This window comes from Mauremys mutica, chromosome 10 (genome assembly GCF_020497125.1).
Source record: "Mauremys mutica isolate MM-2020 ecotype Southern chromosome 10, ASM2049712v1, whole genome shotgun sequence".
Lineage (NCBI taxonomy): Eukaryota > Metazoa > Chordata > Testudines > Geoemydidae > Mauremys > Mauremys mutica.
This window is the reverse complement of record NC_059081.1, coordinates 57735929-57753582: the sequence shown is the minus strand read 5'-3', so window position 1 is coordinate 57753582 and position 17654 is coordinate 57735929. Positions and strand designations below refer to the sequence as shown.

Genomic DNA, 17654 nt, shown 5'->3' with positions numbered 1-17654 from the left:
TATGATTCAGTAGGATGGAACAGAAACACCCCCTTGCATCTTTTTTTGCTTCATCAGGATCTCAGACTCTGTTCCACTGGCAGCAGCTTGCTCAGCCCAACCTAGGTACCATCCTCGACCCACGGCCAGGTGTTGTCACAAAAGGCTTTACACCGTTACCTCAGGATGCCGTCTATCACATCTCTGACTTGGAGGAAGATGAGGAAGAAGGGGAAGGAGGTATAACATTTCAAGTGCAACAATCCTTTCTGGAGGAAGGGAAACATGCAGTGCCAAAGCCAGAGGCAGGGATCTTCCTGCCACCTGTTACTTCAGCAACAGTGCCACTCGCTGGTAAGAATCCTGGATGTTTATGGTTTCACTTTGCATACATCTCTTACTGTGGTTTATACTCCACTCTTGATGCTTCCGTATTATGCTTATTTTTTCATTGCTGTATAAGGTTGTGCATTACCCCAGTCAGATTTTAAAGCTAAGTAGAGGTAGATCATGTCAGTTCTTGGATGGGGGATCTCCAGGAACATCAAGGTTTTGCAGGATATAAGACTGTCAATTCAGAAGGTGGCATTCTCCCTCTAAGCCTGTGCTGTTAATGGAGCATACGGCTTCTGGAAAAGCTGATTTTGGATGTGACCAAAAACTGAATTCTTAACCAAGTACATTTGTCAAAAGAAAACGCCTATGTTCTTAACAAATACTGTATCAAAAACAATTGACATTTTCTTATTTAAAATAACAAAAATATTGATAAAAAATTTAAAACTTTTTATACCATGGCAACTCACATTTTCCTGCTAGAAGGTATGAAAGAGAATTTCAGACAGGAAGAAATTTAATCTGTTGGGGAAAGTACTGTATTTTGAACACTGAATTTAGTAAAGTTTCAAAAAATGATTCATTGAGAAATAAGGTTGTGGTAAGGGAATAAAATTGCTGATTTCAGCACTCTGTGATTTCTCCCTCAATGTTGGTATGAGGAGATACACTTGCCTGCAGTAGGGGTGTCTTGGTCAGTGATTTCTATACAATAGCCTGCTGGTAGACTGAGAAATATGAGATTCCTGAATTAAGAAGTCTGGATTTGTCTCTGGGAAATTTAAAGGCAAACTTCTTTGCAGAGCTCCATTTTATACTTGTTTGGGGAGGTAACCTGCTGGGAGTCTTTTCATCCAAGTACCAGAAGACAGTAGTCGTACAATGTTAACTGAAGCACACTTCAGTCAAAATCAGATAATCACTTATTGTGCTCTCTATCTTCTGAGCACTTGACAACTAGACACATCACTAAACTAGACACAGCAACTAGTCCTCGCCACACCTGTGAGGCATAGAAGTATTTCTCTCCCCTATTTTACTCATGGGAAAACCAAGACACAGAGAGACTTGATATGTCATGGGAGGAGTCTGCATCAGTGTGTGGAATGAATTCCAGGATCAGTCCTGCACTGAAAACACTAGATATAACACTCCTTGCTAGTGTCCAAGATACACAATCTCTAAAGAAGCAGAAACTCTAATATTGAGCTGTCTCAATTTCACTTCATCTTACACTGAAAAAAATTAAAGTGAGGAATGGAAAGTCTCTTAAAATAGAACTATCTTTTTCAATTGAACATATTTGGGGAATTCCCCTTCTTTTGTCTTTATTTAAACCCCCCAAAAAATCCTGGAATAATGGTACCTTACCTTAATGAGTCCTTTTCTCTCACTTTCTGTCCTCATTGGCTGTGTTCTGTCTGCATTGCAGCCTCAAATCCAGGAAAGTGTCTCTCCTCCACAAACTCCACATTCACCTTCACTACCTGTAGGATCCTTCACCCCTCTGATGTCACTCAGGTTACCCCCAGGTAAGATGGTTGTTAACATTCAGAGAGTTATTGCATGGAATCAGTTGCTCCTGAGGTATGGACCAGATCTAGAAAAGAATGATAGATGTATCTGGCCAGAGAGGAGCACTCAGGACTGATGTTCTTACTAGTGGTTTTAATTATGAAAGGCATTGCGAAAATGGATTTCTCTCTCTCTCTCTCACTCACTTGAATACATATACCCCTGACCCCTTTAATTTCACCACACATTGGTTCCTATTATGGAAGTAAATTTAGACGAGTAAATGGAAATATAACTTTATGCAGCATATAGTCTACTGATGGGATTCATTCTTGCAGGAGATATTTGAGATCTATACTGTGACTGGGTTTTTAAAAAGAACTAACTCATTTCATGTACTTGTACAGCTGCATGCCACCTGTGTAGTTATCCAAATTAATACAGTGAAGGTGATCACATTTTATACTTCAGGATAGATGATGTAAGATGACCGTCTGTGGCATTTGGGATCATGTGTGACCTTACATAATTTGCCAGGAGCATTATTAGTTGGTTTTGTGTTGGATCTTGTGTGTGTTGGTGGTTTTCTCCTGAGGCGCAGGGTAGGAGTTTAGATGGATCAGTGGTCTGATCTGGTTAAAATCCTATGGGATCTCGGTGTTCTGAGATTGACCTCTTACCCAGAAGGCACTCCAAGTCTGGTCGGAGCTTTCTCCCTATTCCCTCCAATAAACAGGTGCACCAGAAACCAGCACCCACCTTCCCAATTAAAACTAGATGTTGCTTCCTGAAGCACCGAGTTATTATAGTTACAGAGACAGATGGGAGGTGATAATGACAATGTTTGTGTATTGGGGATGGAAGATAAGGATTAAAAACAGGGGATACATGGGAGAGAGAAAAAAACTTGTACTACACAGTGTTAATCGTTGGCTTCGTGAAATGAATCATCTCTGTTGAAGTGACAGCTCTACAAGATCCTCCAGTTTGCAGCTGTGGAGAATCAGGTTTGCAAGTGCGTAGACCTTTAGCCTCATTCCACCAATGTGTTTGTTTTGCATCTGAGCAAACGTTTTGTATGCTTTTTTAATAACATTTCTATCAAATGTAACCATATACAGACACTCCCTGACTTATGCAAGCGTTCCATTATGGAACGCCTTGCGTAACTCGAATTTTGCGTAAGTGGGAAACATATCTCCGACCATTATGCAAAAAAACAAAAAATAAAATAAAACACACTCCTATTTCTAGCTTATGGAACTTTTTCCGTAAGTGCAGATTTGCGTAAGTCGGGTCTTGAGTAACCCGGGGAGCATCTGTACTCCTAAATAGTAATTGGCTTTGGAAAGTTCTGTCTTATGGTGTTAATCTCTAGCTTCAGCGCCAAGGGCATTTAAAAGGTAAACTCTTCCAAATTAAGGCTTGACAAAGAAATGAGTTTAACATATACCATGACCTTTGCAATCATCCCCATCCTGAAATATACTCTCATTAAAATTTTAAAGTACACCTTTACCCCGATATAACGCGACCCAATATAACACAAATTCAGATATAACGCGGTAAAACAGCACTGGGGGGGGGGGCTGCATACTCCAGCGGATGAAAGCAAGTTCAATATAACATGGTTTCACCTATAACGCGGTAAGATTTTTTTGGCTCCCGAGGACAGCATTATATCGGGGTAGAGGTGTAGTAGGGTTCTTCTTCCGTGATGATTTGAATGCACCTAAAAGTACTGGACTGTAATTATTCCTGTAATTTGGTTGTGTAGGATCCTGTAAAATTTGCTGCGTTTTCTATAAAAACATTTCCTATAAACATTTGTCAATATGGCCCCTTCTCACTTTTTTCTAATGGTTTTTTGTCCTGCAGTGTGGGATTTGCAAAGCAATGTTTTGTATTTCTGAATATTATAAAGGTTGAGGTTGTGAAAGTTGCAATGAATCTTGTTATATGCAGATACGGAATTGTTAATCTCCTTTTTTTAATTTGAGCACAAGCCTTATTTTAAAAATGATTGTTATTATCTTGCCCTGTGTTATATGAAAGTTTCCAGAGAGAGAGAGCAAGGTGCAGTAATAATGATATCCTCTGTGTGTGTGTGTTTATTTTTTTCAGCTCCATGTATACTCCATTATCATTTGGAAGTAGTGGCAACAGTACTGGCAATACAACGGTGAGCTCTCCAGCCATGTCCTGTAGGTTTAGTATTGGAGAATTCCTCACCGACAGAAGAGACTCTTCCACTACCTTGAGCACCACCACCAGTCTGGCTAAACTCTTGCATGAACAAGGCATCTCTGCCAAAGTTTGTGATAGCCCCATGCCAGAAAAGCTGCCTGTACTACAGACCCTACGAACCCTTCCCATTCCCTCCACTCCCCCAAATTCTCCCTCACACTCACCTTGTTCTTCCCCTCCACCTTTTGAGACTCGAGCGCATCTCTCTGAAAACTTTCTGGCATCACGACCAGCTGAAACATTCTTGCAGGAGAGGTGTGGCCTGAAACCATCCCATAACCCTCCTAGCCTAGACCAATTGAAGATGAACCTGGTGGACAGGCTGAAGAGGTTAGGTATTGCCAGAGCAGTCAAACCCCCTGAGACAGGGGACCATGGAAAAAATCAAGGGCCAGAAATTGGCCTGCAGCGGCAGGATTCAGCTGTGTTTTTAAGTGCAGGTAGAAACCTGATGGGTGGACTGAGAAGAAATCAGAGTCTTCCAGGCATGATTGGGGCACTTGGAGCTCCATTTTGTACATCCTCATCAAAAATGGGTATCTTAAAGGAAGACTAAGTGGTTTCCAAGTAACAGACTTCTAGCAGAACAAATAATACATTACGGCTGAACATCTGATACAGGTGTGGAATGGAGAGTTGCAGAAGGAATGTGCATGTTAAAGTGGAAAAAGAAAGGGAGATGGGGTGAGAGAAAGAGTTTGCAGGGAGTTGAGGAAGGAAGAAGGAGGAGTTGGGAAGAGATCACAGGAAAGAAGAAACCAAAGCTAAATCTTGAGACCCTTTAGACATCTGACTTCCTGGCTTGAATAAAAGACCATAACAAATGCTTATCAGTTATCTTCTGCTTTCAAATGTATGTGTCTAGGACAATAAATGTCTTGTAGAACGGTCTGTCTCCCCATTTCCACCATGATCATATTATTTTGCCAAATGTTAGCGGTCACATTGTACAACTGAAGGTACTAGTAAAAGGAACAAGGAATCTGTTCTTTACTGCACCCGAATAATCGGTCCAAATCCATCTCTGTAGTGAAGAACAAGCACAGGAAAACTTGGATTCCTTTTTTTTTTTTGCATTTCCAATTTAGAAATTAAACTGAACCTCTTCTTTTACAAAATATTTTGTATGTTAAGTTTTATACTTCTCATTGCATGTACAAATAGGAGTTGGGGGAGGATTTTTATTTTGGATGAGTGCAATGGTGCTAGTGGAGTATTAACAGAATGACATTTCTCTCTGAACTTTCTGAAGGCTGTTGAAAGCACACTGAGGAAAGTGCAATCAGTAGGAGTTAAGCAGAAGATTATTTTATATTCTAGGAAAAATTGTTTATTTTGAGCTAAGAAACCTTTCCAAAGCATGCTATGCATCTATTTTTAATAAAAGGAGGTTTGCTTGCACACGCACAAAATCTCAGGCACATTTTAATGTTATAAAAGGGAGTAAAACATAAATGCTTGATTCTAGGTTTGTTTTTATTTGATCTAAACGGGGAGCATATTCTTAACAGAAGACAACAGAATGTTAGAAGTTTTGTGACTGACTCTGCTCTTGGCTGCTAGATAGTCTCTACATTTGAGGGAGCTTTTTAACAGAATATAAAAGTAATGGCTTTGGTATTTAAGATACTTTCTGATTCTAGGCAGGATTCTGTTACACAGATTTCACTGAGGAAACAGTCCTTGAAAGTTGTCCTGGAACTGTGGTCAGTACATAACCTAACATTCAAGACTCTGGCACTGAAGCACAATTAAGACAGCAGTGAGTGTTTTTTGTGGCCACTGTATCAAATAGAAATGAGTTTTGTCATTGTCAGAAGATAATCTGCCTCTCCTTTGTTGAAGGAGAGCAGGTCAAAGCCTTACTGTTCTGAGTGAAAGTAATAAAGATCTTAAGAGGCAGAGTCACTGCATTGGAAAACTCAATGGACCGAAGTCAAGTCACTTGAAAAAAAAATATTGGTGTCTTTGGGTGCTAAATAGCAGGATGCTTTGAGCCTATCACCAGTGGATTCAGAAGCATTTTAGCTATAAGCATAAAAAGTTGTTCCTTTGAATAATCTATATCATGGTTTATAAAGTAGCTACAAGGAAAAAAAATCTGTCCAAACTGATCAGTGCTAGATCTCTGCAGGTGATTCTATTGCGAACAAGTCCTTAATCTCTGTGAAATAGAATAGTTTATTTGTAACCTAATTTTAGTTACAAGGAACTTTCATTATTATGATTTTAAGTCTCCATTTCTTTACAAGTGAATTAACAATTATACTTTACCCTAGCTGTTAAATATAGTTGTGGTAGACCTACTGAGACCAGGCCAGCATGAGTAGTGTAAGGGATCAAATCATGATGGAAAATCAACCCAGAGTTCAAAACGATATATGTTTTAGCTGAATGGTCTTTACCTGCGCTGGAACAATTTCTATAGACATTTTAATACTCTGTGGGCCCATTCATTCTGACCAGTCACACAGTGATAGGGTCAGATTTGGCCACAACCATGTTTTAACAGCCACCCTTAACTAGGATGTCCAAACTCGGTTGTAAGACCTGTGTAGTTGGGGCTCTAGGTGACATCCTCGTCGGGTCCCCTGGAGTGAAGCAGTCATATGACTGGTTATAACTGGCAAGAGTTACAACCAGTCTCGTTTGGGTTCTAGACGCTGCAGCACTGCAGGCATTGTAAAAACTTTAAATGGAACAGATTCAAAATCCATTTATAAAGCGATCATATTTTCTCTGTCATTTATAACATGACACTTTCTACTATTACACTCCTTTAGGTGTCTTAATGATGCTTTTTGATAGTAAAGCTTGTTTCTAAAAAAGAAAAGTAGTAACCACTCCAAGTGCTAACTGCTTCACAGGGTTTCACAAAGCTCCATTGGTTGGCCTTTGGGAGTTTGCTTAGATAGCTCACATAGTTGTAAAAGATTAATCTGTTAATTTAAAATAATGCATATGGGTTAATTCTGTTTTAACAACAAAAAATGTTCCTAATTTTTATTTTAAAGCATTTGGGTTGTACTTTCCTAACCATGCACAGGGTCTTACCTCAATTGACAAAGTGAGTATTTGTTCTCCAGTGAAGTGAGCATTTGGTATATCATCTGCGTATTTTGCAGTTCCCAGGGAAATATCAGGTGACAAAGCAATAGAAAATTAGACAGTCTGGTGTATACAGAGAACAGCATTTGTGTCAAATTAATGTTCAATTTAGGTACATTTATTATAGAAATACTTGTAAACTACAGCTAGACTTTTACATGTATTAAATAATTTAGAATTTATATATATGTACATGTATATTAACTAGCTTTGTTATGATTGCTATAGCTGTGTATTAACAGCAGAAGAATCAAAACAACTGAGTCAGACTTCTTTTCAGACCAGATTGCTGTTTAAGTTCATTTAAAAGCACAATAATTAAATGCATGTAAATATGGAATGAAGCCTTTTTAAAACGTGTTTTGATTTGAATGATACCAAGTTGTCCCAGCCTAATGTGTAATAAAGTTTCCGTAGAGCAGTGTCTCACCAACTACCTGTCCAAAGCAGAAAGGTGATAAAAGCAGAACTTGTGCACTATTGTGGCTGTATATTTATCCATTCAGTTGAAGCTGAAGATTTTTTTTATCTTGCATTTATATCGCTGGATACACCAGGTGTATTTTGTATACTTGTGCCTAAATTCCACGGTCAAGGAAAATTAGACCTGAAGGATGTAGCAGTGGTTTGTGCCAAACCTAGAAGACAACGTTTTGTCATAGGCCTTTATGATGATGTTGGTAGCATATTTAGTTCCTGTGGAGTTGGAAGAATTGATTAGCATTTTCTGCCTCCCAGTAGAGATAAGCATTTACATGAATGATCTATTTAAGATTCTACAAAGGATATCTTGATATAATTCAAGGTTGCTTAGACAGCTAGGTGGAGCTAGTGGCAACAGTAACAAATAACTGCAGTTGAAACAGGTCCTGTGTCCACAGACCTGCAGCATGGAACAAACACCAGAGAAGACAGAAAGGAATTTAGCCGTCCCTTTTAGGAAAGACCCAGAAACAGAGAGAGCTTCCTGCGATGTCAGTCTGCCAACCTCAGTGTCTGTCTTATTCAGGTTTTGAGCATATTTTTGGCAAGTAAGCAAAGTACACATTTCATTTTCTGCCATTAGAACCACAGGGCTGTAGTTTCACTATCTGAACTTCTTTGATGTGAAACGTATACAAACCTGTGCACTAAAGCATACATGGGCAGTGAGATGGAATATATTTTAACTTACGCAGAAGAAAATCTACTTAATCAGAGCAAACAGCATAGAAAAGAGCAAAGATTTGGGTTTGAGACCCATTTAGCCACTGCATAGGATAGTTGCACAACATTTTTTGAGAAACTGGGAACCTTTTTTGTTCATCTGCTTTTGGCACTTAATTTTTCATAGCAGAATGTAAATTTGATAATAAACATGTACAAACATGCCTTTTACATTACACTGGTTGCACTGTGGTTTGTTCCATGCATGTATTTATTTTTATTTTTAGATAGATATAAAAACATGAGTAATGTGGTGGTGGGTACTCTTATAAAAGGAGATTTGGCATTTAAAAAAATGAAATGTTGCTAAAATACAGTAGATCTATATTTAGTGGTGGTTAAATCTAGATAACAATGTTTATTGTATATCTTCTTTGCTGTTTGAAAAACCTTTTTATTGAGAATGAAGAATTTCAAATCTTCCTTAAAAAAAGAATATCCAGATGTGAATGTCTCCTTGTCAGATTGCATGCAATAATTAATGCTTGTGCATACTTTTTCTTTCATCCCACAATGGCTATTAAGGACTCTTAGCATTAGGATGACTTCTAGCAGGAAGCCAAGAGAGAGAGAATGGCACTACCTCCCATATATTTATGGAAAATCAACCAGCATCCTTCAGTCCTTGCCTCCAGTTTTTTATTGTCTCCTGTTTGGAAACAAGAATCCTTCCCCCATGTTACTACCACTGACCTATCTTCTTGTTACTCTCATGCTTGTAGGGAAGGAAGGGAGGACTGAATGAGCCTTTTATAATTAGGGGAATGATCATGCAGTTCTTTTACCTCCTTTCTGGTCATTGCCATCATAATGCTAAGTGTCCCGAACACCTGTCATAGGATGGGAGGAGAAACTGAAACAAATTGAATTAATGATGAATAATTCTCCCTTCCTTAAATCTTACCCTTTCACCCTTGGGAAAAGAAACCCATTTCTTTGTCAGCCTAAAGCCATCTCTGCACACCTGTCCCTCTAAAGCTTCCTGAGTTGGGCCCTCTTTGTCCTTCAGTTGAGTACCTGTCTTCCTAATTAATCCACCAGCCAATCATCAGAACATGCGCATTGTCAGATGAAAGCAAACTACTTGTGTACCTAGTCAGCATTCCACCTGACATGCTGTGATTTCCTTGCTGAGCCTCCAGTCCTGCAAATACAGCATGCACGGAAGTTATACTGACAGGAGTGTTCCTGGGATGTTCCAGGTGTTTACTCACTGGTGAAAAGTTACTTTGCCTGTTTTCAAGATCAGGACCACAGTAGTGTCAGTCCCAAGATACTGAAGCAATGTAACCCTATATGTCTAAACATTGCAAATATATCACAGATATGGGGAGGGAGAAATCTGGGATTGCTGTCCATATATGTAAAACATTACATCCGAAGGCTGTTTACTGATCAATAAAAATGAGTTGGTGGTTACTGTCTGGTCCCTAGAGGAGATGAGGTCACATTACAAAGATACACTACCACAAACAATTTTTTCACCCTTTTGCCAGCCTCACAAAGAGGCCAAGGACTGAAACTTTTAACAAGGTGAGTAACCTCCTCTATTGTGGTGTTCCTGTCTGCTCAGGGTAAGGAAGTGTTGGGATGCCAACCAGGGGAGGCTTGCACAGCTGATGCCTGCTCTTTGCTGGTTCATTTGCTAAACAGAGGATGAGAGTCTCTGGGTTGTCAATCCAGAACTTCTCATGTAAATTACATTTACCTTAAAACATTATTTCCTCCTTGGGAATAATGGGCTTCTTACACTCTGTACACCTATTTCTCTCACACAAGTTTCTTGTACACCCTTAAATCATTTCAGACAAACTCTCTGGGCAAACGAGTTTTGTGCACTTTCTCTTTAAGATGGAATGAATATTAGTAGCCAATGAAGTGGCACTCTCCTGTTTCCATGGTGACAAGGGAAACTAACCTTGTCTAGGGAGAAGCAAAGATCTTGATAAGAAACAGAACCTACCAGGGCTGCTTTGTTTGATAAACTTCCAGGGGTTCCAGTCTCTGGAAACGTCTGGACCCAAAGGATAAAGCCAGCTGCTGTATGAGAGTAACACAAAATGTAAGGGTTGTTTTCCCCCCCCTTGTTTTGTTTGCGATTCAGAACTGCAAAGGGGACACAGTCCAGAGCTCTTGGGTTTTGTGTTTTAGAAACTAAAGAACTTGAAACTGCTGTTAAGACCCAGAAATGTTTTTAAAAAGCTGTTAAATCCAACAGAGCATTCAGACAAACTTCTTGAGGGCTGGGCCCCCTGGAGGCCCCAAATAGATTTCAACTTGTCTTTCTTTTTTACAAGTAGAGCGGGCCTGATTTGTAGAGGTGCCAGTACCCGAAGCTCCCATTGGCTTCAGCTGGAACTGTGGACCCAAGAGATCTAATTGATTTATATTTGTTGTGGGCTCTGTTCAGCTATGGGGTTTCTAAGCGTTTTTCAGCAGATTAGGGTGTGCGGGGGGGACAATCTCAGCTTTATACACCTTGGAAACAGGAAGTTTTGCCTGAATAGTTGGCCTAATTTTTTCCATTTCTAAATGTGATCTCATTACTCTTAGTTCTACCTCCCTTGTTAGCACACACAATAATCCCTTGCTGGTTACACCCTTCCAATACGTGTAGGCTATTACCATGATCCAACCCCCACCTTTCCCTTAGTCCTCTCCTAGCTCAATCTAGGCTATTTTAATCTTTCCTGTATTCCCCGATAATTGTTCTTCTCTAAAGTGCCTCTGAATTCTTTCTAGTCTGATGATTCCACGGCTGAGTAGTGATGGTGTCAGCAGAGGGTAATCTGGTAAATTTGTTACTGTTTTTTCCCATGTTCTGTGGAGCACGGTAGGTGGCCAGGAAGAGAAAATTGCATGGCAGTTTTGAAGAGTGGATCACAGGGATAGGATGCCAAGGGCCTGGGAAGAGCACAGAGTTGAAGGCAAATGGAGAGTGCAAAATGGAACCCATCAGTTGTTAGGGTCTTTAGAGCCTCACTCATGATGCACCTGGCATGCTACTAGGAACTGTCAGACTAGGTTGGGTACCATGACAAGCCAGAGCCTTGTACCTATGGTTACACTAGTGATCAGTTATCCTGGTGTTGTTGCACCATAGGCATATACAGTAGGATGATTGCCTGCCTTCTCAGTGATGTTATAGCTCTCTCTGCAGGCCAAAATTGCATTGATCTTTCTTTGGATCGCCAAAGGATGGATATGTCCCAGCCCTACTTGTAAATGAAAGTAGTGAATCTCCATGACCATTTGAAAGTAGCCAGCTGTTTGTGAAATCTCCAAAATCCCTCCCCTGTCCACTGTGTGTCTGGGTGGATCACTGTATGAGTTAGGTAGTCGGTGTAAATAAGATGGAAAGATCCTGTGCTTGCATATGAGTATAAGATAAAGATCAGACTTGGAAATCCTTAATGTGTAAGAGTGAATTCTGTGCTCAGATATACGTGTGTAACTTTTACAGAACTCAATGGGAGTTGCATGTATGCATCCAAGGGCTGAATTTGCTGTGTATACTGTGGCTGTCTTGGTCTCCCATAAGAAGAAGGTGATATTTTATCTGACTTACAAAAAAATTCCAAGACCAGTAAATGCTTCTGAATCGTCATATCTTTATTTCATCTCCAGCCTTTTGCTCAGCCAGGGATCCTGCTATGCAAACATGTCTCATTCCCCGTTTTTATACTGTGCCTGTTGGGACCCTTGGAATGTGAGGGGTAAAAGGCTAATAAAGACCATGCCAGGCTTACCGAATCAGAAAGCCAGGTAAGCAGAAGCCATTGGAGGAAGAGGGAATTCCATTCTTTCTAATGCTTAACACCAGTTTCTTGTGTTTATCTTTTATTCGGGCCTCATTAATAGTTGGGGGGGTAAGTTATATATACCTACAGAGAAATGTGTTTAAAGTTTACAGGTAACTCGTGTGCATACTGATTTTTGTACAAGTAATGTATTACACTTTTATGTACGCCTTTCCAAATGTATTTTACACAAGTTATATTGTAATGAGTTTAGTGCTGGTGTCAGGTGCTGTGTATGTCATTTCTGTCATGCTTCCCTCAAGCCCAGAGGGAAGAGATGGGACTACGGGAGGGCACCACTGAGAGGCTACTGTTTAGATACACTACAGCTTATCTTAGCAGAATTCCAAGAGGCCATAACCCAAACCAAATAGCTGGAGAGTTGCTGTAACATCCGAGTATAGATTCAGGGCCAAAGTCTGTCCAAAATTACACCCAATGCAATCTTATTGTGAAGGCATTGTGATTGTGCCTGGGGTGTTGCGAGGATACAGTCTATGCCCACTATGAAAGAAGCTGGCTAAAGGACTCCGGGAAGTATAATGCTTGGCTGCTCTCAGAAGGCCATGATTATGTAAACCTGGGTTGTGTCTGTTCCATAAATATGTCTGAATCCTGTTTATATTTTTAAATCAGGTCCTCCTCACTAGGCATGATCTTGAAAAACCAAAATAGTTTCCTGTTTGCTCTAAAACCTCCCAGCACATCCAAGTAAGTATTTGTCTTTTTCGAGAAGAAGAGTGGAGGGCTCAAGAGTGGTGTGTGACATAAAATGGCTTTCCAGTGTGCTAACGAGTGGCAGAAAACAGAGAACTCTTATTAGCAGTTCCAAGACTTCACATGACTAGCAGCCCAATAGTACTGATGTTAAGGTAATTTACACATGAAGCACTAAAGCCTCAGTGATGTGGAGTCTCACCAGTGAATGCACGTTACAGAAACCACTCTTGCTGCGCTGCCTCCTTCCTTCCACTTAGGCTTGTCACAGATTTTTTTTAAAAAATGGATTTCAGGGTTTGTCAAATGGCACCTGGACACACAAGCTGAAACATGGACTGTCCTGGTGAAAACCGGACAGGTAGCAACCCTACCGGACGCATACACTGAAAACCAGACTGTCTGGGTGAAAACTTGATGGGTGGCAACCCTAGCTGAGTGGTGGTAACTGCCTAGTATAGAGCACCAAAACCTCTGTGAATGTGGCTGGTGTTATTGTACATACATATACGGTATGTGACAAAATCTGAGTCCCTCAGATAAGTAATAACATAGATCACAAGCAGCTCTCAGGGAATCTGGTTGGCAAACTCAGTATTGCTGTACTCACGCATCACTACGAAAAGGGGCACTTTTGTTCTCACCACCCTGGCAGCCCAGAAAACTGGGCTTAACTGAGTGTGCCTGGCTCTGATGTTTGAAGTGGAGCAGTTTTTGTCATTGAGCAACTCTACTTGTCTGCAACTTTCTGAGGAGCTGCTTTTCATTTGCAGAGGGATGTTGCCCCACAGAAAATATGGATATCGACTACGAAGCAGAGAACCACCTGATGTGAGTAGAACAGGTGGGATCATTTGCCATAAAATGCTAACAAGAATTTCTTCAAGTGATTGTACATGTGCCTTCCACTCTTGGTGTGCCCGGGCCCCTCGCACAGTCGTTGGAAAATTTTCCCTCAGTGCTACCCGTCAGGGCAACTCGAGCACCCTCTACTGCCTCGTGCCACTTGCACCGATATAAAGGGCCCAGCTGCCCCTCGGCTCCCTCAGTTCCTTCTTAGTACCTGTGAGGATCGTTGGAATTTTTTGTCTGGTCTGTGAAAGTACTCTTGGTGTGTTCGTTACACATGATTTGCAGATCGCTTTCTAGACTTAGTGTGAGTTTTCGTTTTTGGCCCCAGTTGTTTTTTGGTTTTTGTTTTTTTTCCATTACTTGGTACTGAGGGATGCCGTGGTCATAGGGCTTCAAGCCATGAATCTCTTGCCTTAGGCAGATGCCCAGGAAAAACCCAAACTCGCGCTTCTTGAAATGTTTAGGGGAGGCTCATATTCGGACTCTTGAAAGTTGGCTGGCCTCTGTTTGTTCACTAAGTTGCCACGATCTGAACTCGGTGCCCTCCTGGGTACTAACTTTGTTAGATTGGTGGACAGGCCCACTCAGTGTTTGTGGAGTTGTTCCCTTTGTCTGCCCTCAGCCTTTGCTGACTGGTGACAGACCTGTCTGCTCTGGGGTGGGCAGCTCATCTGGGCCCCCTCAGAGCTCAATGTTTGTGGCCCTCAAGGAATCTCTCTTCATATCAGAGCCAGAGGACCAAGGACGGTCCACCTCACCTGCCAGGCCTTCCTCTACCGCACGTCTAGGGCAAGAGCCTGTTTGTTTTCACAGACAACGTGCAGCGACGTTTTACTGTAACAGTCAGGGGGCGCTCGCTCTTCGCTGCTTTGTCAGGAAGCAGTTCACCTATGGAACTTTTCATGGCCAATTCAATCAAACTCAAAGCCTCTTACCCTCCAGGGGTGCAGAACAAGCTGGTGGCCCACCTAACCAGATCATTTAAGAGTCACCACAAATAGACATATTTGGAACATGAAGTGCTGACAGTTTTGCTTCCTACGAGGCTGCAGTCCTGCTTCCATCACAGATGCTACCCTGGACAAACGCTATTACACTTTTCCCCCCGTCCCACTCCTACACAGAATGATGCTAAAGAATAAGTGGGACCAGACCCCAGGTATATGAATAGCCTCAGCATGGCCTCGATACACTAGAGTGGAGAACCAGTGCTATCTGTCAGTGGCAGCTCCAATTTCATTTCTGTTGAACCCAGACTTGATCTCCCAAGATCATGGACAGCTGCTCTACCCAAACCTGTGGGCCCTTCATTTAACAGCCAGAAGGCTCCATGGCTAAATGCTAGAAAAGAGTCTTGCTTGCAGCAAGTTTGCCATGTCTTGTTAAACAGTAGAAAGCCCTCTACCAGAACTGCTTACCTGTCAAAATGGAGGTGTTTTTCTGTCTGGGCTCATCAGTCCGGGGTCTTGCCAATATAGTCTTCTATCCTGCATATCCCGGACCATCTATTGCACCTAAAGCAGCAGGAGTTAGCGATTTCTAGTATCAAGGTCCACCTGGCAGCAAGATCCATTTTCCATCCCTATATGAGTAACCATTCTGTATTTCCTAATGATATGAGAATCAGGTTTGTGAAGGGCCTGGAAAAGTTGTCCCTTCAAATAAGGGAACCTATCCACCCAGGGACTTGATCCTAATTTTTGTTGACCCACTGTTTGAGCCTCTAGCAACATACTTCTTGCTGCACCTATTCCTAATGGTGGCTTTCCTGGTAGCTATCACAGTGTCCAGGAGGGTGGTTGAACTGCATGGTCTGACATCCAAACCACCTCATGCAATCTTTCTTAAGGATAAGGTGTACTTGCACCCTCATCTGAGATTTCTCTCTAAAGTGGTATCTGATTTTCATAATAACCATACAATTTACTTACCTGTGTGTTACCCAAAACCACATGCTAATAAAAAGGAGCAACATCTGTACACCATAGATGTTAGAGAGCGTTGGCTTTCTACATAAACAGGACTAAATGATTTTGTTTGTTAACCCAACTATTCATGGCCTTAGCAGACAGAATGAAGGGTCCTTCTGGCCTCGTTGCTAAGAATTTCATCTTGGATAACTTCCTGCATTCATGTTTGTGATCTGGCAGGTATTTCCCCACCAGGCATGGTGTTAGGGCATGCTATGCCAATGTTCAGGGGAAAATAAAGACCTTCACTGCCTGTAGTTCTTAAAGATCCCTTGGCACTTGCAAAAGCTGGGGTGTCAGCCCCTCTAATCCTGAACAAACTTCAACTTGGCTCATTAGAATTCTGCCCAACTTCCCCCTGCAGTTAATCTGGATAAAGTATTCTTAACGTTCTGCCCTCTGCACTGGGACCCTGCTGGGGACACCAGGCCAGCAGGAAAATTAAGCAAATTGTAGCTGCCTGGATCTTGGGTGCAGAGATGCCGTGCATGGCGAATGCTGGACCCAGGATGTGATGTTTTCTCTTACTACGGTGCTATGAAGGCAGCTGGAGGCTCTGTTGCAGAAATGTATGGGCTGCTCTTTACCCATGGGCCAGCATAAAACACAAAAGCCATATAATGGCACAGATCTGATCCTACTTGATTTTGGGGAAGGGTCCTTGGGTGGGGAATCCCATTTTTCCCTTCTGCTGGTACAGGGAATACTTTAGAAAACACTCCTGACAGTTTCAGAGGTGAGAGAGAGAAATCCTTTTAATGAGTTTAGGGTTCCGGACACTCGATTTCCTGAGCTGAATATCTTCTCTTTTGGCCCCCAGGCTTCAGAGGAGTTCATAGAAATCTCACCTGGTTATACCTTGACTCGAAGTAAAGAACATCTCTCCGTCACGCTAGGGGAGGAATTTTTTGAAAGAAAAACTGCTGAAGAACCGGCCCCCCACTTTGTTCCCAGGTAATCTTAGAAAATCAGTTAAATGGTTAAAATGGTTCTGGTCCCACCCCCCACCCCACAAAATAATAGTGTGTGAGGAACCTGTGAAAGCTTGCAAGAGGGGAGATGACCCTCATGAGCACATGCTGCATAGACAAGGGGTCTTTGTCTAGCCCAACTGAGTTACACCAATGTAAAGCTGATGTGAGATCAGAATCTGCCCCAAGGTAAACACCTGGTGTGTGTGTGAAGAGGGAGATGAAGAGTCTGATTCTAATTTAAGTAACTCGGGACCGATTCCATTGACTTAATAGAAGTGAGAGCAGAATCAAGCTTCTCTCTGGATTTCTGGTTTGTGAGAGTGTTGGGTCCTGTTTGTTGTTCTGCACGTGGCACTCCCAGGGCTGTCACAAGGTGTGCACTGGAATTTGATCGTGCTGCTGCAATTTTAGAATCAGTTGTAGAGTCTCAGCCATAGTGCTCTGCCTTCCAAAGGCCCAAATGGGGGATAAGGAGCAAAGTGAGGGATGCTACCAAAATAGCATTTTTTTTTAATGAGGGGAGTTTTATTTCTGTAGCAAAAGTAACATTTTCTTAATGATGGAGTGTTGCTAAGGCAAACAGAACGATAAGAAAATGGGAGGGCCCCAGGTTGGTGTGAGAGGATCATTCAGGTCCACACTGAAGATCCAGTAAGAGATCTGATCTCAGCTTTTAGAAGAGACCATTTCTATAGCACAGTGCTAGCTGGAGAAAGTGTAACTTTGGTGCATCTGCCCAGGGTGTGTTCATAGCTCTCTGCTTTCAGGCAAAATATAAGACAAATAAATGCTTTGTTTCTGACTTGCATTGAAATGTCTGTACCTGGCCTTCTCACCAAGCACTCCCATCCACTTCACGGTCTATTTTTTAGTATCTACCACCAAGGGATGTGTGTGTGTATGGGTGTTGAGGCTGAAAAGTCAGTGTAGAAGCATTATAGGTTTTTGGG

At 41.7% G+C, this 17654-nt stretch overlaps 2 protein-coding genes across 7 annotated transcripts in view; both read left to right on the top strand.

The window, feature by feature from the left end:
• TRAK2 (trafficking kinesin protein 2) overlaps positions 1-8567 on the top strand; it is a 72826-nt gene extending 64259 nt beyond the window's left edge. For all 3 annotated transcript variants that reach the window (XM_045032634.1, XM_045032636.1, XM_045032635.1), the window contains 3 exons: positions 58-333; positions 1748-1847; positions 3955-8567. In XM_045032634.1, coding sequence (XP_044888569.1) covers positions 58-333; positions 1748-1847; positions 3955-4633 — 1055 coding nt within the window. In that variant the 3' untranslated portion in view covers positions 4634-8567. The remainder of the gene's footprint in view (positions 1-57; positions 334-1747; positions 1848-3954) is intronic.
• Positions 8568-10311: 1744 nt separating this feature from the next.
• Positions 10312-17654, top strand: part of FLACC1 (flagellum associated containing coiled-coil domains 1) — a 35673-nt gene continuing 28330 nt past the window's right edge. For 3 of the 4 annotated variants that reach the window (XM_045032474.1, XM_045032473.1, XR_006582657.1), the window contains exons 1-5: positions 10312-10453; positions 12019-12156; positions 12828-12902; positions 13682-13739; positions 16551-16684. In XM_045032474.1, the coding sequence (XP_044888409.1) occupies positions 12053-12156; positions 12828-12902; positions 13682-13739; positions 16551-16684 (371 nt within the window). In that variant the 5' untranslated portion in view covers positions 10312-10453; positions 12019-12052. The remainder of the gene's footprint in view (positions 10454-12018; positions 12157-12827; positions 12903-13681; positions 13740-16550; positions 16685-17654) is intronic. The other variant, XM_045032475.1, reaches the window with a different exon arrangement.